Source organism: Lutra lutra, chromosome 2, assembly GCF_902655055.1.
Source record: "Lutra lutra chromosome 2, mLutLut1.2, whole genome shotgun sequence".
NCBI lineage: Eukaryota > Metazoa > Chordata > Mammalia > Carnivora > Mustelidae > Lutra > Lutra lutra.
In genome coordinates, this window is record NC_062279.1 from 62,490,036 (window position 1) to 62,515,509 (window position 25,474).

General features: G+C 41.2%; 1 protein-coding gene across 2 annotated transcripts in view; it reads left to right on the top strand.

Annotated features, from left to right (window-relative positions):
* The first annotated feature begins 11,569 nt into the window (after positions 1-11,569).
* LSM6 (LSM6 homolog, U6 small nuclear RNA and mRNA degradation associated) overlaps positions 11,570-25,474 on the top strand; it is a 14,314-nt gene continuing 409 nt past the window's right edge. The window contains exons 1-4 of one of the 2 annotated variants that reach the window (XM_047717576.1): positions 11,586-11,723; positions 13,159-13,263; positions 20,029-20,144; positions 23,621-23,734. In XM_047717576.1, the coding sequence (XP_047573532.1) occupies positions 20,051-20,144; positions 23,621-23,734 (208 nt within the window). In that variant the 5' untranslated portion in view covers positions 11,586-11,723; positions 13,159-13,263; positions 20,029-20,050. Of the gene's footprint in view, positions 11,724-13,158; positions 13,264-20,028; positions 20,145-23,620; positions 23,735-25,474 lie in introns of both variants that reach the window. The other variant, XM_047717577.1, reaches the window with a different exon arrangement.

The following is a 25,474-nucleotide window of genomic DNA, read 5'->3' on the forward strand; positions in this document are numbered from 1 at the left end:
AGACTCCACCCCCTGCCCCCGACAATTACCCAAGGGGAGTCTGGGCCAGAAGAACTGCAGTTCAAAACACAACCAAATCTTCATTCTAAGCATCAGATCCAATGAGCGTGGAAGGGAATCCCTGACTTAACGATCCTTCTGGATTTCACGGTTTGGCTTGGAGCTGAAATGCTTTTCTCTCTAGCTATACCGTGGGCACTCTGTACCCACTGGGGGAGATGTCCGTTGCCAGTTCCCTTCAAAGTCATGATCACACTCAGGTAAAATGGCCCAGTGCCTGAGCCACTCTGCACTGCTGAGCCTAATAGTTCAGGCGCTGGAACTGTTTCAGACTCCTTCAGGTCCCGTGGGACCATTTAGCGTAGAGAAGCAGGGTTGACTTATCAATCGAAGTCACTAACCTATCTGGAAAGACAGTGTCCTTGGATTCCACTAGTTTAAAATCAATGACAAGCTTGATAAAACAAATAAACAGTAAGAAATCATACGTCCCCAAGGCCATGAAGGAGTGACTTAATCACTCCAAACTGGTTTTTCTTCCAGGGACCTTTATCTTCTTTACCTGCAGCCAAGAAGTAAATAGGATTGAAACCTCCACTTGTCACTACTTGGTCTTCCAGACGTCTTCCTAAAACCACGTTGCGAACAAAATGAAATTGTAGCCAAAAAAGGGATAGGCCACTGCCATGGGAAGGACATCACTGCTTGGGGAGGAGGTCAAGGTTGCCTTTGCCCTTCTGCTCCCAGCCCTTTATTGCTGGCCTGCTGCTGAAGGCAAGCACTTGACTGGGTATCTGTGACCCCATACAGAAACCACAGCATTGGAACAGTCAGCAACACTGAATCTAATTCATGGATATAATAAAAAGCAGTTTTGCAAGAAGGCTAATTTTCTTAGAAACAGGAGAAGGGTGTATTGCCATTTAGTTAGAATTCTGGAGACAGATATAAAATCCTGGACATTAAAAAATAATAATAAAATAACTAACTAAATAAATAAATATCATGGACATTGAGGCCAGGGTCCTAGACTCAATGTCCCCGAGCCATAGACTGTACCTCCTCCTATAAATATCCCCTTCTGATGTACCATTTTATAAGTATGTTTGATCGGTCAGAATGATGGATTGCTGGGAAGCAAGAATGAGTCAGCACACAACAATTGTACTATTGGGTATTTACCCCAAAGATACAGATGTAGTGAAAAGAAGGGCCATCTCCACCCCAATGTTCATAGCAGCAATGTCCACAGTCGCCAAATTGTGGAAAGAACCAAGATGCCCTTCAATGGACGAATGGATAAAGAAAATATGGTCCATATATACAGTGGAATATTATGCCTCCATTAGAAAGGATGAATACCCAACTTTTGTATCAACATTGACGGGACTGGAAGAGATAATGCTGAGTGAAATAAGTCAAGCAGAGAGAGTCAAGTATCATATGGTTTCACTTACTTGTGGAGCATAAAGAATAACATGGAGGACACTGGGAGATGGAGAGGAAAAGTGAGCTGGGGAAAATCGGAGGAAGAGACAAACCATGAGAGACTGTGGACTCGAGAAACAAACTGAGGGTTTTGGAGGGAATGTGGGGGATTTGATGAGCCTGGTGGTGGTGGGTATCATGGAGGGCACGTATTGCATGGGTGTGGTGCATAAACAATGAATTCTGAAACACTGAAAAGAAATAAAAAAGAAAAAAAAGAACGAGTCAGCACACACATTAGCAGCTATGGATGAAGTATGAGTGTTAAAGCATAGTTTACAGGATGAAGAAAATTTAGGAATGTGGCAGATTGTATTTAACAAGATGTGCCAGCCCACGTGTTCTTATGATGCGACTTTGACATTCAACCCCTCGAGAAGGGGGGCTGATGGCTCCCTGGAAATTATAGTGTTTTGTGAGTGTTCTGACCAATGGAATATAGCAGAAGTAGCCCTTTGTCACTGCTGAGGCTGGGTCAGTCTTTCACCTGGTTTGCTGGAACACTCACTCAAAATGTCTTCAACCGCCCTGTAAATTGTCTGATTCCTGAAGCTGTCATGCTGTGAGGAAGCACAACTAGCCCAAGCAGAGAGACCATGGGGAGTGGCCTCATGAGCATAGAGAGAGAGACAGATGCCAGTGGCATTAGCCCACTGTGGTTGTAGATCTAGCCACTGATCTAGACTGCAACCTTGGGAGAGACCCAGAGCCAGAAACTCCCAGGTCCATCCCCAACTCTCACCCACAGACACTGTGAGAGAGAACAGAATGGTCTTTATTTAAGAAACTAGGTTTTGGGGTGATTGGCTATGAAACAATAGACAACTGGAAAGAAGTTGGCTATTTGGCCCATGACTACTGCAACACACGGATTCATATCTGTGCAATTTAAAAGAAATGAAAGTGGTGAAAAGAGCATGGGCTCTGGAGGTCAGCTGCCTTGGTTCACATTCCAGACCCACACCCATGTGACCCCGGCAAATTACTTTTCTGAGCCTCGGTCAACTCATTTATAGCTTGGGAATACCAATTACAGTAACTTCATAAGATTGTCTGAGGATTAAATAAAATCATATTCATAAAATGCATAGTCCAGTATCTGGCATATAGGGAGTGTTAGCAGGAGAATTCCAGGTTATATAGGGCCTGAAGCATATCCGATTTGGTGCCTCTTAAATGCAAACATATAAAATTATAAATACTAGGAATACTCAGGGTTATTCCTAGCATGTGCTAGGTGCTAGGGACGTAATAGCAACTAGGCATTCTCCCTATCTCCCAGGAGCTTACATTCCACAAATAAAGGCAGAAAAATAAACGGACATTTACAAACTAGTCAGATTATTTTTGAAAACACTTGTCTTTTGGCTTTCATTTACTATGAAAGGAGTACAAATTGGTGTTCCTGGAGAGAAATATGGCAATACCCATAGCAAAATATCCTTTAAAATGTGCAAATCATTAGATAGGGGGACTTATCTAAGGAGAAATACTCAGGCATTCCAAAAAAATGCATGCACACATATTTAAATTTATGTTCTTATTGTGGCAAAAAGTTGAAATACATAGTTGTTTAATAATGAGGAGATTAAATTGTGGCTGAGTATTATACTGCTATTAAAATGATTTCATATTCACTGACATGTAAAGACCTTCACTAAGCATAATTAAATAAGAATTTAATACAGCAACAAGTATCATACTGAGCAAGGGAGAGTGAGAAACAGAGATGGGAGTCCTGGGAAACTCTGAATTCACATGTTTTGTTTTGAGTTGTGAAATAACAGGCAAATTTTGAGGTGTGTGAGTTTTGTTAAAAATCTGTAGTCGATCTGCACAAAACATGTCATATGTGTGTGATAAAAAAATACATTTTTTTAAAAAAAGAATGACGACATCTCACTCAGCGCTCCCCTTTTTCCTCAAGAGTAATAAAACCGTCTCATTAAATGTTCAGATTTGCCCTCACTTCTTGGTCCATCTTCAATAAAAACACATATTTAATAAACCATCAGTTTTTCCAGACTTGGAAAAAACTTCTGGCTCAGACTTAGATGTGTTGGATTGGTAGGTGAACTGAAACTTAGTTAGCCAGGACAGGACGTGAGCTCAGAAGACACATGCCCTTTCTGGAAGACCTTCTGCCCTTCCACGTCCAAGTCCATGGAGGGAGCATAACTACATTTTAAAGTGTGATATAAAATGGTAACAGTATTGGTAGAAAATAACACATCATCTCCGTGGTTTAATCAGATCTATTTTTCTGGAAATACTCAGGCATGTTCATCTGGAATGTCTTTGATGCCCTCACCTTCATGACAGCTGCCACTATTCTGATTATCTGGGAGGGTAGAGGACTTCCATTTTGGGGGAATGCCCATAAGAAGCTTCAATCTGTTGCCTTATAAATATTAGATCATTCAAGTTAAATAAAACATATCCCATACCATCCTCATGTCCTTCTCCCTTCCTACCACTCCCCTTTTCTGACAAACAGTTGCTGCTTAATTCCTTGATTTCAATGAGATGGACACAGTCTAATGTAGTTTGCTCTTACCCTACCCAACAGCAAGGCTGGCATTGGGCTGCTCATGGCCCAAGTCCCCCTTGGCAGGGAGGGCCATCACACCTCTAAACACCTACACTACCTCCCCACACCCGGCGCTGATGTTCTCACTTTTTGGTAAGAGATTTATTACTTTAGGCTATTAAGGAACTCTCTTATTAAAATGCACATGGGCAGAATCACATATTGGATTTGCTATTATCACCTTATAAGAAATAAGTTTATGAGGACTTTGCCATGATGACATTGGACTGAAAAACTGGGGAAGAGACCAATAGCACATGAATTATCTTGGGAAACATGCAGAGAGCAGAAGTGCAGAGCCCAGAGCCAGTTAGATGGGGACCCTTGAGAGGAATGCTCTATTGAGAATTCCAGTGATGTCAGGGGATGGCTTGGGACATCAGGGAAGGAGATACACCATGGCAAGGAATCTATGGGAAGGCGTTAAAGACAACAGCTTTCTTCAGATGGCTCATCCCTACTGGCCAACACTCTCTCACCACATGGGAGGCTGATGGCCCTGTTCTAGAGCCTTCTTTCCCCTACCAGAAGGTAAGACTTACTCCTTCCTTAGGCCTCTTCTCCACAACAACTTTGCTTCTACAGCGTCTCCCAGTGGCCATTCTTATTCTGGGTTGCTGTCACTTGCCCTGTCCTTCTCAGATTGAGGGCCTGAGTGAACTCCGGTGGCCTACTTAAGGATTGCAGGTCTGAACGATCCTTGCAAATCCCTGTCAGGTGGCGCATATTCCGCTTTAGTACTGGTGTTGTTTCTGCAAAGGGTCTGAGGAGGAAGATCATCCCTGCCCCAGTTTTGTTCAGCAGGTGCTCTCAGGCAAAAAAAAAAAAAAAAAAAAGGCTTTTTCCACACAGCCCTTTGGGCAGGTTTGTGTGAAATTCATGGTCTCACACTTTGTCAGATAATACCTCTAAGTCAGGAGAGTGCTCTTGGGCCAACAGAAAGTTGCCCGTGGTTTCGAAATGTAGGAACTTCAAAGATGGAAAGAAGCCCGGCACAGAGCTGAGCCAAGGCTTCCTCTGCTCCAGCTAGTGGTGACTAATAAAATGTTATTCTTTAAAACACATACACACACCCCAAGAACACAAAGGTTGTCTTCGTTTATGTTGTAAAAGAGCAATCAATTTCCTCTCAAACAGAATTCCTCCAGAATCTCTTTTTCTCTTGGTTTTCGAATTTTTATGAATGGACTATTGAATGTTGCTCACAATAAATTATACTAGAAAACCTTCTTTACGTTATTGGGGGATGGAGGATCCAGGACTTAGAAGACTCTAGTTTTCCTTAATGTGTAATTAGGGAGTAATTTATATGCTGAAGGTGGCACTAGTGTGTTCTTTGTCTGGTTAGGAAAGGGAAAAGCAAGTTTTGGTGAGGGTTCTGAGATATCTGCTGCCTCCGAAGGGGAATGGATGCCAAAAGTCAGATCTGGACAATAATCACCAGTTTCCAGCACGTAATCATTGATAAAGAAATGTTAATTAATTAATGATAAATACATATTAATTAATTAATTAATTAATTATGTGTTGAGGGTGGGGGGACAAGGCTCAAGAAGCGCTGAGATTCTGATTCCTGTACAGTCCACACCAGGGAGCTTCATCTTCTTTCGTGTTTTATTTAATATTCATTCAAGCGATGGTGCTCCGAGGGTTTTCTCCTGGGACCGGCCGAGGGTTGACAAATCTGCGCATGTATTCATCCATTTACATTTAGAAGCGGCTTTTCTTTCCCAGGTCCTGGACAAAAGCACAAAACTTAAACAAGGGAACAAGCTGTCACCTGGACACGGCCTGAGGCCGTATCCTAACCCTGCAAATGCCTCCGCCAGTTATTCAGGACCTCACCCACCCGGTGCCATCAGAGTCAGTCAGACAGAAGCTGTGACATCCGTCCGGCTTTTGACTACACTGGAAGCTGTGTCTGTCCTCCCCATGTTTTACATCCTCTGCAACCTGTGTGTCTCGGGTCTTCAGCTTTGATCTAAAGGCCTTGCTTATTCTAATAAACGCAGCCCGGATTCTTCTCAGGGCAGTTTGTAGCAAAGACCCCCAAGGTAAGAAGATACTATTTTTTCTCCTAGATACAATTTTTGAAGGTGATTGTCAATTCCCTTAGTTCTTTTGGGGATGGATGTGAAAAGAGGAGAATGTTGTATTTTTGAGACAGTCCAGAACCCTCTAGGTGTGGTGACCTTCTAGAAACGTGTCCAGACATTGGCTCAGTTTTTGTCACAACAGAAACAACCACAGTCTTTGCTCTTGAGAGTTTTAGGTAACAACAGGTGTGTTTCTTATGGCAATGGCTTCAGTGACTGCAGAGACATCCATCTCTCCTGATCCTAGAGAGAGAGAGAGAGAGGGAGAGTGGGAAGGAGAGAGAAAGAGAAAGCCAACTACTTAAGAAAAACAAAATTGAGGTGAAGGAACTTAGGCTAATGTATTGATCATTTTCAGATACCTTATGTTTACTAAATCCAGAATTTTGGGGTAAAGCATCCATCTTTTAATGCTAAAAGTTACAGGGATGTAGCATTTGGTCTAAATTTTTGCATTCTCCCTAAAAGAAGGACTGAGATTCTGGAGTTGTTCTTGAACTTGACCCTGCTAGTTTATAATATGCTGCAATTTAACTATACCACAGTGCTGGTGAAAGAAACCGTTACACCGAAACAGCATATGGATTTGATAACCCACCCTGGAAAATCAAGGACATCTGGGTTTTTTTGCTGTAAACATTTTTTTGAAAGTCTAAACATAAAGCACTGGTCCAATTCATTAACATTTTGGAATGAATTTAGTTATGATATGTCATAGTAGAAATGGATTGTGGGGTATTTTTGTAGTTGAAAAAAAATCAAAATTTTCACATTATCAGTGAAAACCACATTAGAAAGAAACATTTTGAAAACTGAATTTATTTTAAAGAAGCTTGTTAGCAGGTATTCCAGCAGAGAAAATGCCTCAAAGATGTCAAAATGCATTTTCAGGAGTTAAAAGAACCACACGTCTTGGAAGTTGTTTGCTGATATCTAAAATATTCCTAAATTTTTATATGCTGTACTTTATTTATCCGAGACAGCCATACAGTTTTAATTAGTTTCACTGTGGTCGAATTAGCTTCATTAAAGTAGATGCACTCCGCGGCGAGATGCACAGCAGCCTTATGTACCGCAGATTTCCAACATCAACTATAATTCATACAGGCCAACACAACTCTTTTCTTTGTAGCTGGGTAACCATTTATGTTTGAGGTGAAGATGTTAATATGGAAATTTTGTGAGCTAGGAAAGAGGACGAATGCTATCATTCTAATTTATGACCTTTCATATGAGGCCAAATGTAAAGGCAACTTCAATTGTTTTATATCTCAGAGCCAGCACCTAGCAGATGTATGAAATTTGGAATGTTAGACGTTAACTTTTATTACCAAATTATAAATAATTTCTCCCACTTATAATGTTCACCTTTCAAGTTCATCTTGATTAAAATACAAGGGCAGCGTCACACTGATTTCCCTGAATTTTACAGCGGAGAGAGGTTTTCTAGAGTTCACAGTGGAGCATAAACCATCAGGCCATTTGGGAGACTCCCCTCACAGGAATTCAGACCAGGAGCCCATCTCTTTTGAAATTCAAAATTATGGTCAATGAAGTGTATTTAAACATCTTAAACATTGCATCTGAAGCCGAGTGCCCATGATGTAGAATATATCTTACCTTTAGACACAAATAAAAGGCACATGGCCTTTCCTGAGAAATCTGTCCATCAGTCAATAAGGTCATATTCCTTCTCAGAAGATATAACTGTGTAGGGCTGAATTATAGAGACATTGGCTACACCCGCATAGAACAGACAGTTCAGTGAGGGAGGAAACACACACACACACACACACACACACACACACACACACACACACACAGAGTTATTTAATTACAGCATTTACAAGTGGTACAAAGAGAAAGTATAGTGTACTATGATCATGAACAAGAGGAGGGACCCAATCTAGTCTGAGGGATTATCAAAGGTTTTCCTTAAGGAATTTATGCATGAGCTAAGACTTAAGTGACTTAGGAGTTGGCCTGGTGAAGAAAATGGGACTGGGCTCCAAATGATGAGGCTAGGCTTAGAGATGTTACAAAAACCCAGAAGAGGATAAGGTTTGAATTATTTAAGAAGAAAGAATGGAAGTGAGTGACGGTTTTTATGGGAATGAGCGTAAGAGACAAGGCATTGGCTCCATCTGAGGTAGAGAATTGGAATCGAGACCCCTGCATAAAACTGGGATGTTTGAATGGCTACATTGTTAAAAAGAAAAAAAAAATAAGGAGGAGGAGAAAGAGGAGGGGGAAGGGGGGAAGGGGAGGAGGAGGGCAAGGGAGAGGAGGAGGGAGAAGAAGAAATTCAACAACTATAGAATGTTTTTCTTCTCATCTTCTTCAACAAATAATTTTCACATCCCATGATAAAAGGTAGATAATAGAGATCCAAATACCCCAAACTAAGATGTGACAGGTTAGGTGTTTTTATTGTCCAGTCTGAATGCCCAGGATAGGTTTAAGTTCATGCCAGCACTTCATAGGAGGTAATGCATTGCTGGAACAAGACCAGCCAGTATTCTTAGAAGCATAACACTGATTAGGTACTACAATCTGTTTTGGAAACTGTTGGCCAATCCAATTCCATATTTATATCTATCATTATCAGCATCAACATAATACAATTACCAACATATCCACAGTGTTGTTGGGTGTTTTAGAAAATGAACTAGACAGGATACCTCTCTTATGAACATGAACCACTGAAGAACATGGTTTTTTTAAAGACATAGGACTATAGATATTTGGAACAAAGAGTGAAATGGCAAGAGTTCACCTTAGTATTTTATACCAACATTTGGCTATTTTAAGACTAATAGCCTCAAGAGAATGAGAAAACAGGCCAGAGATCGGAGGAACATATTTGCAAAAGAACATATTTGTTCTTTGTATTTGCAAAATATACAAAGTAACTCTTTAAACTCAGCAATAAAAATAGGATGATTTGATTCAAAAATGGGCAAAAGATCAGAAAACACACCTCACCAAAGAAGATATACAGATGGCAAATAAGCATATGAAAAGATGTTCCACGTCATATGTCAATTGGGAATTGCAAATTAAAATTGCAATGAATTTCCACTAGACACCTATAAGAATGGCCAAAATCCAAAACCTTGGCGACACCAAATGCTGGTGCAGATGTGGACCAACAGGAACACTCAGACATTGCTGGTAGGAATGCAAAATGGTACAGTCACTTTGGAATACAGTTTGACAGTTTCTTACAAAACTGAACATACTCTCATCATACAATTCAGCGAATGTGCTTCTTGGTATTTACCCAAATGAGCTAAAAACTTAAAGTCACACGAGAACCTGCACATAGATGTTTATAGAAGCTTTATTCACAACTGCAAAAACTAGCAAGCAACCTAGATGTCCATCAGTAAGAGAATGAACAAACTGGTACATCTAGAAAATGGAATATTCTCCAACATGCAAAAATGAGCTAGCAAACCATAACAAGACATGAAGAAAACTTAAATGCCAATTTATAAGTGAAAGAAGCCAATCTGAAAAGTCAATCAATGTACCATATGATTCCTACTTTTTGGTATTCTGGAAAAGGTGAAATCATGGAGACATTAAAAAGACCAGTGGTTGCCAGGGGTAAGGAGAGAGAGAAGGATGAATAGGCAGAGCAGAGAGGATTTTTACAACAGTGAAAATACTTTGCATGATACGTTGATGGCAAATACATATCCTTATAGGTTTCTTGAAACCCGTAGAATGTGCGACACCACATATAAACTAGGGACAGGTAGTTGGGTGATAACGACGGGTAAGTAGAGGGTTATCAGTTGTAAAATCTAAGCTAAACTGTGCAAGCAAACTGAATCTGGTCAAATTATATTTAGTGTTTGTGCTCAGGGTTTCGAAGAACTTGAAGTTAGTGTTGGTGGACTAACATTCAGAAAAAGTCTTTCACGCGTTTTCTTTGTATAAAAAAAATGCTAAAGAAAATCCTGTGAAACTTGGAAAGTTGCCTTGTGAATCAGTAAAAGCCAATTATAAGCTGCTGAGGGGATTCTGGGCACAACTCCATTTTGATAAACTTGTTGGCTCATGAAGTAATTCCTGGTCCCCACCCCATTTGCCTCGCTGGGCCCTCACAGATCCATGCCCCCTGAAAAAGGTTGCAACCACCTCTGCAAGTGAACTGTGCCCTTAAAACTCCTCGTTGTCCCCTGCCCACCACGCCAATCTTAATGACTCCCTCAGCGTTCTGTGGTAATGGAAAAAAGGCTACGAATCAAAAAATTCTTTCTTTTTTTTTTTTTTTTTTAAATAATTGAAACAACCAGTGAAGAATGTGGTACAATTTAAGGTCTTTTGTGAAGAAAGCTTTTAGAGACAGGGCTTTCTTCATATCCTATTATATTTGTTCTTCACAGCTAATTATTTTATTTAAATGATACTTAATTTTTTTACTTTATACTTTATACTGCAAGAACTTCAAATACAGCCTTTTCAATAAATCTGTGATGCTTGGTTTTTACCCAAAGTAAGCTTTTATGGAAGGAAAGAAGGAAATCTTTTTTCCACCAAATCACACGCAGTTGTTCTCTCTCCGCTATATCCATCAAAGGTTCATTTCTTCAGCTAAAAGAGGTTTACAAGTGGGGAAACTCATCCTTGCCTTAGGAAAAAAATTCTGCATCTTCGATCCATAACACTTAATACGGTTAAGACTCTGTTTAAAGATATTTTTTTCTTTGTTTATAGTGTTACAAATCACAAATAGAATTAAAGAATAAATTTTAAGTTGAGGGTATGTGTGTGAAGAAAAAAAGGAATCAAGTGTTGGTATAACAGTTTTCTTTTTCTTCACCCTTTACATTAATAGCAAGAATATTGAGATTTCAAAATTCCAAACCAAGTTCCCATAGCAGCACTTAAATGTCTGCATACCACTTCCAATTAGAATTAGATTGTAATGTATCGCAATTGATGCCATTATAATTCGGAGTTACGTTAGTGATTTTAATTCTTTTTGTGGCAATTAACGTTGCCATGGGAACAATCTCTTGCTAATATCGACTTCATCTTCACACACACTTAACCAAAATCCAAAGGTGGATGTGAAGATTTGAGGCTGCCTGTTTTATTTATTTGCATTAACTTATGCAAGGATTTTTCCGAGTATAGTCATTACATTGGCAGTAAATTCCAGTTTAGTATAACTTCAGGCTCTTTCTTGCATTTCTGCCTAAAGGAAAACCCGGCTAAAAGATCACTTCCAGGTTTTTTAAATTTTATTTTAGAGGTGTTTGTTTTCTGCTAAAGAGGAAGCACCAGAGCTTTCTCCTTTGACCTCTACAGCACCAACTTTGCCTTCAGGCAAAACGAGCTTCTTGGCTTTGCGCGCGCCGCCGAAGTCTGGCCTTTTAGGTCCTCGCAGGCTGCCGTAGCCAGGAAAGGCAATCCTTGGTTGAGGCGGAAAAGTGCCACCTGCCTCGGCAGTTTCACTTTCGATTTCTTCCGATCCTCGGCGGAGGCCCGGCTTGTGAGGCACTTGGAGCGGGGGTTTGGATCCCGGCCACCAGGTGAGCCAGGCAGCCGCGCGGGCGGTTGGAGGCCCCCAGCGCTCTCTTGCTTGGGGCGGGTTTGGGGAGCGGCAGCCCGGGTCTGGGCCAGGCAGCCTCTGAAAGGCGCCGGGAGGGAGCGCGGACGCCGGGAGCCCATGGGTGGTGGGCGCCCCCCAAATGCGCTCAGTTTCTCCTGGGCTCCTGGGAAGGGCAGGAGATCTGTGGTCCGCGGGCTGTGAGAACCCCTCCGGAGGAGCGTCTAGACCGCGCGGGGAAGAACGGCAGCGACCTGGCCCCACCGAGTTGCCTTGCGAGACCAGTCCTGGTTGCCCAAGGTTCCGCGGGAGCCCAGGCGGGAGCCTGCGGAATGGGCGGGAAAGCGGGCCCCGAAAGCGCGGGCCGGCCCCGCCAGGTTCCTGGGGCTCCAGGGCTGCACTGACTACATCTGGGTGGTTCCCCGACCCCCAGGAATCAAGAGCGGGACTAGCCTACCTTACCGAGTTCTCAGGTTGCCAACGCCCACGGTTGTAGGGGTTAGGTCTTATCACCCGGGCTTTTGGTCTGTAGGTGTGTGCGCGCTCGCTCCGTACGGGTGTTTTTGTTTACGGTGCCTAGAGTTAGGACGATGGGAGATAAGGTCGGTAGTGGTTGAATGTGCCCCCACCCACCCCCACTGTAACACAGGGCTCTTGAAAAAGTGAAAACACAGGAGTCCAGGGAAGGAAGTAATATTCACTGAATCCCATCCACAATTTCTTTCTGTATTTTAGTCTCGTGTGTGCTACTTTCCATTTGAGTTAAGACTATTTTATCAGCAGTATAAGTAGTCGTCCACTTTCATTTAAAAGTTCTTCCCAAATATCATTTCTGATTTTGCATCTTTTGATTGGCTACCTATTCCGTCATTGCGTAGGTCCCATAAATTATTCAACCGTTTTGGAACTGTGAGGCATTTAGGGTGTTTGTAAACTTTCATTTGGCTTTAGCATCCCCGGTAATACTCTGATAGACTTTATTTTTAAAACTGTATTTCGGATGATTTACTCGGACTAGAGTCTGAGCAAGGAAGTTATTACAATAGATGCTGTGTTCTAGTAAGGTCTTTTTTTAGATATCTACGCCCATTACCTAATTGTTTTCGAGGAGAGTTTTAGCAGTTTACCTCATTCATGTAAGGTTGTGCCCGTTTTTGCCAAAAGTGTGATAGCTCATTATGTATTTTATGGATTTCTAATAATCAACATCTCTTTGGATTTAAATTTTTTTTTTTTAAACAGTGGTGTCCCATTTCCAGTTGCTTGAATTTTGTGCAGGAGTGTAGACGATTGTCTTGGGGGGTGTGTGTGTGTGTGTATGTGTAAATGCATTATTGGAGTTACTGCATAGGCTGACTGAATGTTACAGCGAGATGATCTCTTAAGTGATCATCTAGCATAACTCCCTTATTTTGCAGATGAGGAACCTGGGGCCTTGAGAGGTGAAACGATGAGTTCTCCAAGGCATACAGCTAAATTAAGTAGCAGAACTGGGATTAGAATTCAGGTTTCCTGTCTCCCAAGTGAGTACTCCTTATGCTGCATTGGGTGGTCTCTGAGCTGAACTGTGGCATACTTGTGTGAGAACCTTCAAAAATGTTGATGTCACTTGGATTATTCTGTCCTGTTAGAATTGTACCAAATAACAGAGGTTGTAATCATCTGAGGGACATAGAACACTGAAAAATGGGAAATTGACCATTTTCATGACGGGGACTAGAAATCCATTACTTAGAATGGTGACCCCTGCAAGATTTTTTGACAGTTGTTTTCACATTCCCTTTCTGTCAGAATAAAATACCTAGTAAGTTATAATTTGTATTTTGTAATCTGATTAGAACTGAGCTGCTCATTTTCATTTGTTATACCTTGAAGGTTTTAAAAAACTTGTCAATTTAAGACAAGAAAAAGTGGTTGGTTGGTTTGTTTTTATTTAGGGTTTATAACAGAGTTTTTCAACCTCCCTTGACATTTTGAGCAGGAGAATCCTTTGTTGTGGAGGGCTGTCTTTGCTTGGTAGAATGTTAAGTCATGCCCCTGGCGTCTATGTAGTAGCACCACCCTCCTTCTTCAAGACAATCCAGAATGTCTCCAGATATTTCCCAATGTCCACGTTTGCTTATAGGAGTCATTTGGGAAACTTTATAAAGTGTAAGTTGCAGCACCTCTTGCCTAGGGAGTCTGAATAGGAGTAGACTATAGGAATCTGCATTTTAATAAGCATCTCCCTCGACTCAGATGCAGCTGGTTCTTGTACAACACAGAAACATTTCTGTTTTCTTCATCTTTCTTTTACTGGCTGGTCAGTAACAGAAATACTACTGTGCTCTAGCCATTTAAGTGCACAGATGATTACTGTGCTAGTCCCTCTATACCCATGGTTCGTGGGTGGAGGAGAAAGGGACAGGGATTTTCCTTGGCACTGACCTTGGATGCCTCCCACAGGGTTGGCCATTGAGCTTAGGGACCAGGGATACCATTTTCCCCATCTCTGAGAAGCTGAGAAGCTTAGAATTTCGGTGGGAGACTGGTCAGCAGGAAAATGACGAAACAGCCGGATAAGTGGAAGGCGGTGGTGCTGTGAGTGCTAGGTTTGGGGCTGGAGTGAGAAAGGGGAGGAAGGTAGCCCCCTACTGTGTGGGAGGAGGGATTGGTAGGGAGTCTTCAGGAGAGGACTAGGTACCCCAAGGCTCTGAGAAGGGAGATGTTTAGAGAGCTGTTCTCAGTGTCCGATGCCTTCTCGGACGCCCAGTTCCTAGTTTTGAGCTGCATTTACGAGGGTTGTGATGCTATGCTTCATTGTAATTATTTACTTTTCACATTTTCTTCCCCCTAAACTGTACATATCTACGAGGAGGTGAAAGTTTGCAGGTAAACATTGCCAAGAAGCAAGAATTTGTGTGCCTTCTCCTCAGCAACGTAACTCAAAATCACATTAGATAGATTTCTTAACCTTTGACCACTGTATTTCTTCCCGGGCTAATTGACAGCACTTTGTCCCTTTAGGCATTTTTCCTCCAGTGCTCCTGCTCCCGAGCTGGATCTCCCCTACATCTCCATAGATGTCTGTGGCCGTTCCCACCTGTCACGGGAGGATCCAGACATATTCCAAAGGGCAGCTTTGAAAGGGCTTGGGCTTTGGGACCAAGCCTTAGTTGTGCTTGCCACCTCACAGGGTTACTGTATGAATTGCTTGTGGATCTCACACAGCTTGGCACATCGTTGGATGAATAAAATTTGGTTCTTTCTCCCCCATTCTTTTACTAAAAAAAAAATCTCTGCAGGGCAGTGTGCAGATGTTCTTACACTAGACCTCTCAGTAGCTTCTGGCAGAAAATATACTGCCTTTGACTTAATAGCCATTTCTGAAAATAGGTCATTTAAAACAAGCCTGAGTAGGAGTCAGGGGAGGGAGAGCGGCATAGAGGTGATTATGGCTTTAATTTTCAAGGGAGAAGTTTTATCAAGGTGACCCTGCAGAAAGGAGGCCTTTTTCCTCTTATGTGTTTATGGTTCAAGAGGCTTTTCTCTCGCTTCAGAAATGGTCAGAACTGTGCCTTCTGCCTTAACCAATTTAAAAGATGAACATTAAAATTACGTGAGCCAAGTGATGGGAAAAATTGTGATGTTGAGACCAATTTACTTATACAGAATGAATTTATGGGCAAATCATTAAGTAACGGGGAGTACCAAGGAAGCCTAATGAAGATGAATGTAGAAGATGTGGTCTCCTAGAATGATGGATAAAATGCGTTTGAAGCAGCCACCCCCTTTTCAAATAACTTCTGAAAAATTTTTTTCTTTCCAAGAGATTTAGCAGAATGCAGATGCTCTGGAGGAAAAGAAAAAAAATGAAAAGCTCGGTAGTAGTCTTTCACATGTTCCTGTCTTTTGAGGGCGAAAAGACTAGTACAAAAAAAAAAGTAGAGAATGTGAAAGAGAGTAGTGGCACATTGTAGCAGATAGAACCAGATGGGGAACATGGCCACGTCAGAACTAGGTGAGCTGGTCCAGCTCTTCTCCACGGTACAGAGCCGAGCTCAGGCAGGTCTCAGCTCAGGACCCTGTCGCTGACATGGTGTTCCCCAGACTTGCCAGGTCAGAGGAATCTGCCGGGCCTGTGCAAACCGGTTCCCGGGTTCTGCCCTAGAACTACTGAATCAGAATCTCCAAGTGAGCCAATCCATTATGGGTTGGGGAAACCGAGCTGGCGGTTCAAGTCCAAGCTCTCTTAGCCGGACTTGCTGTGCGTTCCAGGAACGTGGCGCCTGCTCCCTCCGTCGGCTGCATTTTGTCCTGTGGGCCTGTGTAGCGTTTTCTCCTCAAATCCAAACGCACGGCTGTGCAGTGCCTTTGCTAGGATTTCTCTCCTTTGGGCCAGTGGGCTGCTTTTCCCCATAGATGAGTCCTCCAGAGGTCTCTGCTCTGCCAAGCCAGTGCCAAGTGAGCTGCTTTCTCTGTGTGCCACTCCGCAAAAATCTATCCACATACATCCAACTTCTAAAAAGTTCTCCATTGACATGTTTTGGGGCTAGCTTGGTAGTGTAAACTCTGAGGGCCTGAGGCTACCTGTGTCTTACTAGTGTTGCACCCACCAGCCCCGCCCATGCACCGGCCACTCAGGTGCTGCCCGGAAGTTGGGAGTGTTGAACACCTGCAGGAAGAGATTGATGCTAATTGGAGTGAAGATGTGGCTTTAATGGCAGAGGTGTGATCTTTGATGAGCTTAGAAGCATATTACCTGCTTTCTAAAAAGGTGAAGAAAGATGAATAACATTTTTTAAAAAATAGCCAATACCAGCAGTTTGTCTAGGCCTGGAGTCTTTTTGCTGTCATTAGCTTTTAACTTTGGATGAGGTAGTTAGTAATAGTCCTATCAACTAGATTTTCACATGACCATGCATCTTGGTGGGTTTTTGTTTTGTTTTGTTTTGTTTTTTGTTTTGTTTTGTTTTGTTTTTTAAACACAAAGTAAATAGCCAGTTTTGTCTCAGTCTTATACCTAGAAAGCACCATCCTGGGATTTCGCATCTGATAGGAAATGCATGTGACTCATGAGCCGAGTCTCCATCAGGCCTTCAGAGTTAGTAGTCTCTCTAGACCCGTTCAGCCACAAAACAGCTCGTGTTCAAGGCATAAATAAGGCAGTTTGTAGACGAATGGGAAGATTTGTTTGTTTTTACTAAACTCATCAAGAGTACTGAATCTGTTACAGGATTTACTTTGTAATATTTTTTCTTGCACTCAAAACAGCATAAAGAAAATTGTGTGGTCTGAGTCTCAAATGAATAGTGGTCATGAATAGTGGTCGTCCTGCATAGTAGTTGTAATTCCAGTTATCTACGGAGACTGGAGCTGAAAAAAATAAACTGGCAATCCAGTGGGAAAGTTAAATTAAAATTTGCTGAGTGAAATAATTAGCAGATTGCATTTTAAACAAATCTTTCAAACCTCGGGGAGATGGAGTGGGGGATGGTCCAAAGAGCAGCCCCAAATTCAAGCATACTTCATGAAATTTGCATTTTCTTTTATTTAACTGAGGCTGCTGACTTTTAGGTTAAAGAAAATTGTTTTACTTAAATTATAATCACTTTTGTTTCCTCACACCCTTTGAGCAAGAGTTTAAGTTCTTCTGGATTCCAAGTTCTTTAAGATCAGAACCTGCGTGAATGCCAGGTTTTTTTAATTTCCCTGAAAGTATGTGCGGACATATGCACATTTACTCAAGAAATGAAAAGCCTGTAACTGAGCATTCTAGCTTCCCCGAACTGCCTGAGCTGGCCGATTCACTCTGAGAAAATCTCTGAACGATATTCCTGAAGCCATACTCAGATCATGGAGTGGATAGACTTGGAGTGAAGTAAGCAGTGTTTATGGAAGAAAGTGTTACAAAAATTTGGATTGAGGGGCGCCTGGGTGGCTCAGTGGGTTAAGCCGCTGCCTTCGGCTCAGGTCATGATCTCAGGGTCCTGGGATCGAGTCCCGCATCGGGCTCTCTGCTCAGCGGGGAGCCTGCTTCCCTCTCTCTCTCTCTCTGCCTGCCTCTCCGTCTACTTGTGATCTCTCTCTGTCAAATAAATAAATAAAATCTTTAAAAAAAAATTTGGATTGAAAACAATTTGAGTCCTTGAGGAGAGTCCTTAATACACTGTATCCATACTGATTTTAAGTGTCACTACTATATGGCTACTAAATAACAGTGAGCTGAGTTTGACTGAAACAGAAACATTAATTTCCAAAGTTCTTTTGCTGTCAGTTTTCGCTTAAGTAACTATAGTTTTGTTACATTTGTTTATCAAAGTATTTTGACCCAGATAACTTGTCTGTAACAAGATGAATTTTGCAAGGAGTGATTGGCAACGATGTATGTTTGATTTGGGTATATAATGCTCTGTCTGTATTTCAGACTCCTATTCTTGAATTTTAAGACTTTTTCTTAAAGGCAACCTACGGAATGGGAGAAAATACTTCCAAATGACATATCTGATAAAGGGTCAGTACCCAAAGTACATAAAGAACTTAAAAGCTCAACTCCCCAAAACCAGATAATCCAATTAAAAAACGGGGAGAAAACATAAGCAGACATTTCTCCAAAGAAGACGTACAGATGGCCAACAGAAACATGAAAAGGTACTCAACATCACTAACCATCACGAAGATGCAGATCAAAACTACAATGAGATGTCTCCCCACACCTATCAGAATGCCTAAAATCAACAACACAAGAAAGAGCAGGTGTTGGCGAGGATGTGGAAGAAGAGAGGAATCTTTGTACACTGTTTGGTGGGCATCCAAACTGGTGCGGCCACTGTGGAAAACAGTATGGAGGCTCCTCAAAAAATTAAATATAGAACTACTCCTATGATCCAGCAATTGTATTACTAGGTATTTACCCGAAGAACACAAAGATACTAATTCAGAGGGATACATGCACCCTCATATTTATAGAGCATTAGCTAGAATAGCCAAATTATGGAAGCAGCCCAAGGGTCCATCATCTGATGAATAGATAAAGAAAAGATGGTGTGTGTGTGTGTGTATTCATGTATGTATGAAACGGAATATTACCGAGGCATAAAAAAGAATGAAATCTTGTCATTTGCAGTGACATGGATGGAGCTAGAGAATAATATGGTGAGTGAAATAATCCAGGCAGAGAAAAATACCATATGATTTAACTCATATGTAGAATTTAAGAAGCAGAACAAACAAGCAAAGGGGAAAAAAAGAGTGGCAAACCAAGAAAACAGACTCTTAACTATAGAGAACGAACTGATGATTACCAGAGAGGAGGTGGGTGGGGGATGGGTAAAATAGGTGATGGCCATTAAGGTCGGCACTTGCTGTGATGAGCACCAGGCAATTAAAATAAAAACTTAAAAAAAAAAAAAAGATTTTTTCTTTATCTTATAGAGTGTATGTCTGCTCTAATAGTAAGTAAAAAAATCTCTGGCTGCATTAGTAACCTTCAGGAGGCTGTATAAGTTTGATGTAGAGCACAGGCTGGTCATCCACTTACTAGCTATGTGACCAGAGCAGGACCTCTGTGTGTCTGTCTTCATCTGTGAAACAAAGATTAAAAAACAGTACCTATCCCATAAGGTAGTCAGGTTTAAATGGATTAATATATAAAAAGTGCTTAGGTAAGTGCTGGCATCTAGTACACTCAGATGTTAGCTCTCGATTATCGCTATAATTAGTTTCAGAAACACTATTTTGGCATCATTTTGTAAATATGCCTATATCATATAACATAGATTTTAAAATATGACTGTTTTGAGCTTGAATGTTGGTTCCATCACATTTAAGGGCACATTTTTTTCAGCTTTTTGTGCTTTTATTTTCATTAGCAAAATGGAGATACTATGACTTTCTTCTCAGGGTTCTGAAGATTAAATGGGATCGTGTTTATAAAGATCTTAGCAGAGGTCTCAGTGTAGAACGAGCATGCAGGAAATGATGGAGGTGGCAGTGGTTGTAATGGGTATATTGACTGCGTGGGAGGCAGTAGTGACAAGTGATTAAGAACGGGGACTCTATTAACACAGGGAGCCACGATGAAGCTGTGTCCTAGGGTTGCTGTGGGATAACTGAATGAGGTCATGCAGCTTAGTATCTGGCTGATAGTAAGTACTGGAAACATGCTAGCTGTCATGTTGTAATAGTAGTGAATAATGTTGAGTCTTCTTACGTGGCCCGGTGGTACGTGATTGCCTATAAATATGGTGAAGGCTGCAAGGCTTCTTTTGGTGAATAATTAACTTTTGTCTTTTATTGCTCCTTTTCAGATTTTTTATCAGGATTATTAAAATGAGTCTACGGAAGCAGACCCCCAGTGACTTCTTAAAGCAAATCATTGGACGACCAGTTGTGGTAAAATTGAATTCTGGAGTGGATTATCGAGGTAATATTTTCACGCTTTATCCTCACTCGTGCAACTAAATGAGTAAATATGACTTAACTGGTTTTTATTAAGCTCTTAAGCATACCCAGTTGGGGGGGGAGGGAGAAGCATTGATTACCAGTAGTTTTTCTGCCCATTTCTTTTTTGCCTCTGAGATGATTCCCTTTGGAGATAGGGTGGATAGCGGAGTGTGTGCTCTGACTTCCGGTGTGATTTGTGTGACTGTGGTCTCGTTTGTGACTGGATGTGTGCATCCTGGTAATAGCCAGGATTCTCAGTCACCTCAGGCACGAATAACCGGAAGCCGAAGAACACTTGGCCCGGCAGCCTTTGTTTTTGCCAAAATATTTAAGGTTAACAAGCAGCTATTTAGATAGTATCATTTTACAACATGAACTTCCCACTCTTACGGAATGTGTGCTCTCCAAATACACCTTCCCATTCTTTTCGAGAATGCTCTTTTCAAGAGGCTGTGACACTACTGAAATTAAGTTTGTGGGAGGAATGGTATCAAAATCCCATTTTTTAAAGTTACTCAAATACATCTTCCCAAACTCAAATACGTTAATTACCTGGACTATTTACGAGTGCAGGTTACGAATTCATTAGCAAAGTAAAGCCTTTTTTTTGGTGTCTTTTCTGAATGAGGATGGTTTCTTTTTTTCTTTTTTTTTTTTTTTAAGATTTTATTTATTTATTTGACAGAGAGAGATCACAAGTAGATGGAGAGGCAGGCAGAGAGAGAGAGAGAGAGGGAAGCAGGCTCCCTGCTGAGCAGAGAGCCCGATGCGGGCCTCGATCCCAGGACCCTGAGATCATGACCTGAGCCGAAGGCAGCGGCTTAACCCACTGAGCCACCCAGGCGCCCTGAGGATGGTTTCTTAAGCCTTTTCCTCTTTCCACACATGCAAACTTAATTTTCCTGAGAACTTCCTGTGTGTCTAGTGTGTGCTAATCATTTCAGTTTCCAATTTATCTTCACATAAATCCTTTGAGAAGTCTGTTTCTCCCCACCTAGTAAGGGAGGAGCTAGGACTCCCTATTCAAGCTTGGCTAAAAGCCTGGTTAAGAAATCACTCTGCTCTTAGTTACTGCTTTAGTTTCTTGTCATCAGTGACCTATCTCCAGTTTAATTTGATTATTCTAGTGGAACTAGTAGATTTATACTGAAATCTGAGCTATGAAGTCTCTATATACCACTTCCCACCTATGAACTTTTGATGAGCCCAAAGGAGGTAACAGACTTTCTAGAGATTTGAGCACATTCAGCAGTTGGTTTGGGTGGGGACATTGTGTTCAATATCTTCTCCCAACCTACTTCATTGAGGACATCAACCAGCCTAGCCTGACTTTTTCTTTCTATACTCATTAGGGAGATTTTTTTTTTTTATCTGTAAAGGTAGCATATGTGTTTTTCTTTTTTCTTTTCTTTTTTTAAAGAATTTCAAAATAAATAATGAAGAAACATATACAGAAGAAAGCAAAGTCTCCCCAAATTCTTCCATCCAGAGATAATCAGGCTTGCCAGTCTGGACCTGTATCTGTATAAGCATAATTTTATATAAATGCGATCAGCTGTACATATACCCTGATTTTCTTTCTCTTTTTACATGGAAAGAACGCATTCAGTTCTCTGACAGTATAGAGTTTTTCGTGCTGCAAAGGATTGCCTTATGTGGATGAGCCGCAGTTTTGTTTTTGTTTTTAAACAGTTTTCCTATTAATGGGCTTGTAAGTGTTTACCAATTTTTTGCTATTTTTGAGTAAACAGCTCTGCTCCTTTGACATGTGTCTTGAGCACTTGTCCAAGTATTTCTTTAGAGTAGATCCCCCGCCTGGGATTTCTGTATTAATGAGCATGCCCAGTGGCCCTCCCCTCTGGGCAGATGGGCTTATTCTTTGTGTTCTCCCCAACCCTTGTATTAGCCTTGTTTTGAACGTTTCCATTCTAACTGGCAACAAGTAATAGTTTCATTTCATGTCTGTTTCTTTGTTTACTAGTGAGGTTGAACAGCCTTTCACATGGCTTGTAACCATCATGATTAAATTAAAAAACCCCAGCTCTCTGTAGCAATTTCTCTTGTTTAAAGAAAACTTTTTTTTCTTCCTGTTATTCATAGCAGTTTATCCCTTAGAGATGGGAGGGGGTTACAATTCCAACCTCCTGGACTCTTGTTCTCAAAACAACCTTTGCTCGAAGAATAGATATGTTTTTATTAATGAATATTTCATTTTGAAATGCTTTGGGTTAACTTTGAAACATTTGCGTATCATCTTGCAGAAGTTTCTTGGGAATTTAGGATTGTGGTTTAGAAGTAAAATAATACAGCAGGAAATAAATTGGAAACTTAGAGCTTAAGCTTTCGTTTGATGGGAAATAATTGTTAGTAATTGTTCATCATCTATTCTGATTCTTTGAAAGTGTACGGCTTCTAGCAGAATTCCGTTAGATTAATGTCATGTGTTCTCATTACACACACAATTTGGAAAAGGAATGTTTTTGTGTAGAGGAAAATGGGGGCAGACGCAGGGGAGTGAGGAGCATATTAACGAAGTAGAGACTAAATGAAGCTATCGACTTGGCTAATTGACTCAAACTTATAGTATTTGTTTTTGCCTGGTTTTTGTTTTCTAGAAAATACCACATGAAGTTAGAGACCCAGAGGCTTATATATTTCCATCTCTTGAGAAAAATTGTTGGGGCAAGTTTTGCACAATAACAGAGTTAAAAGGATTCACTGAGACAGTTTCCTTAAAAGCTCTTTAGAATGTTCTTGACCATTTTTCTCTATCAGTCTGGCTTCAAAACTCTTCTAACTGTAACTAACCAGAAAGGGATGTGTTACAATGCAGTACGGTGTCCTGTCTTCTCAAGCTGCTCTTCTCCAGGAGTCACAGCTCTCAGATGTTCCTTCAGGAGCACCTGCTGTCTCCTCTCCTATTAGTTTACCAGATTGTGGCAACTTCCTCTGAGCCCTGGAGTATTTCATCTGCTGCAGTAGATGTTGGGAAAGAATGCAGTAAATGTGCCAGATCCATATTTCACTGCGTGGCTAAAGAAAGAAACGCCACCGGAAGCGAGGAGTCCTGGCCCTTGGTCATTTGTCCCTGCACAGGTTGCCCACTCCCGATTTTAGCTTTCAAAGAATGGTGTGCTGTTTGGAATATGCTCGTTAGGTGACTTCTATGAAGGCTTTAGAACGTGCTGCTGTTATCAACACATCCCATGAAGCGAGTGATAGTCTGACGTTTCCCCCGTCGGCGTTGGGTTTGTGACTGCGTTCGCACCGTATGCTTCTTTGCCGTCACTCCCGTTGGCGTCAAATGAAGCCGTGGAGTTTCACTTTCAGTGTGAATTTTTGTATTAAGTATGTAAGAGCTAACAAATCACGAGATTGTCAGCTCTAAGGGATACCCTGTAATTTTCAACTCTGATGTGCCTTGGATATCTTCTCTTGGACTAAATCTGCCTGCAGGGGTCCTGGCTTGCCTGGATGGCTACATGAATATAGCCTTGGAGCAGACAGAAGAATATGTAAATGGACAGCTGAAGAATAAGTATGGCGATGCATTTATCCGTGGAAACAATGGTAAGATTCTCCCATCGTACAGTTGTGCGACATCCAAAAGAAGCTTTTTTGTTGTTGTTTATAATTGGAATCCCCAGCAGATTTTCTGCATAATTCAGAAGTTTAGTTTTAGTCTTGCCTCATTTATTTTTAACTTCTTCAATCTCAGGTTTTCATTGTGACCAGTTTTTTGGTTTTTGTTCCTTTTTTTTTTAAGACGCCTCATGAAATTTTGGAACAGACATTCTCACCTTCCCTCTCTTTACTGATGAGGAACTGAGGAGTGTTAGGACACTGACCCAGAGCTCCAAATACAGTTTGTTATGTTCCTCCAATGCTGCCTCCCACATTGGAAATTGGAGCTGTAAGAGTGGCCACTGTTTCCCTGCTATCTTTGGTTTGCATCATTTGGCGGGTAGCTTGTCCTGATGGTCCTTTCTTCAGCGTTCAGATGCTTTTTGTGGAGGTTTGCATCCTTTCATTTGGCAAAAGTGACAAAATAGGAAACACGTTTCTAAAGTTACTCCACTTTTTAACAGCTAGTATGTTGCTGTGATTATTAAGGTTACTCTTAAGTACCTTGCTTAAAAAAATGATCAGTGAAGTCATATTTGAATTTCTCAGGGAGAAGGGAAAAACCTCAAAACTGAGGGAATTATCCCTCGACCCATCCCCCATCCCCACCTTGGGGCCCATCCCCAAATGGAGCCTTAGGGCTCTTGAGTTCCAGTTTTTTACTGATGTGAATTCTTTAGTTCTCCATAATTTCTTCATCCCCCTTAACAGTTGGATCTCGGCTCTGAACTAAATATTCTGTCTCTGTTCTTATAGTACCATGTTTCTTCATATCCTATCTTTGCATACATCTTTTGCTGGCTTTTTATTCCTTCCAACATGTAGAATTCCTTCAATTTTTTATATTATTATTTTACTCCCTCCATTTACTAGAAATGTTCTGTCGTTCCCTATCTGCAGACAGCTGAGAGCCCCAGTCACCTGTGAGTGGTGACAGGCTAGATCCTGTCCCGCACACACTGCTTCTCGGGCTTGTCCAGTTTCCCAGGCGTGTTTCTACCATCATTCTGCCTCTTCCCTTCATATAACTTTTTCTGTGATGTAATCAGTGGGAGTTACCTGTAGACTCCCAGATTCACATCCTTGTCTCTTAAAAAAGATCTTGTTTAATTTGTGTTGTGTTCTTTGGTCAAGATACTTCTTAATGTTCACTTTGAACAGATGTGTCAGAGTCTGAGGAGGCCTGGGAGTGGGAGGAGAGGAACACTTCTGTGAAAGCCTGACCCAGAGTCACCTAGTTACTAAGTTTTATCTTATTCTGAAGTACCACATATCCTAAAGAGTTCAATTTGGGTGCTCACAAGAGGACTAGCCAAGCAAAACTTTGGAGAACACCGAAGGTTGATACTTTAAAAGGGAACTCAGAATAGAGATGTTAGTACTTAAAACAACTCCCCCAAACCCCCCAAATTCCTCAGCTCTTGTTTATCCTGTTGTAATTAAAATAGTGGGCAGTTTAGAGTTTATATTGAAGAGATAGATGAAAATATGTTTTTTAGTGTTAATCTGAGGTTTAACCTGGTAGATTTACTGTACTACAAGCAGAATTATTATAATTATAAAACATTTTTAGATTCCAGAGATTTTCACATCCATTTTTTTACCTCCCCGATTGCAATTTACAGTCAACTATATAGCGAACACTAGAGCACAGTCCCATAAGATGTCAAACCCAGGCCTGGATTC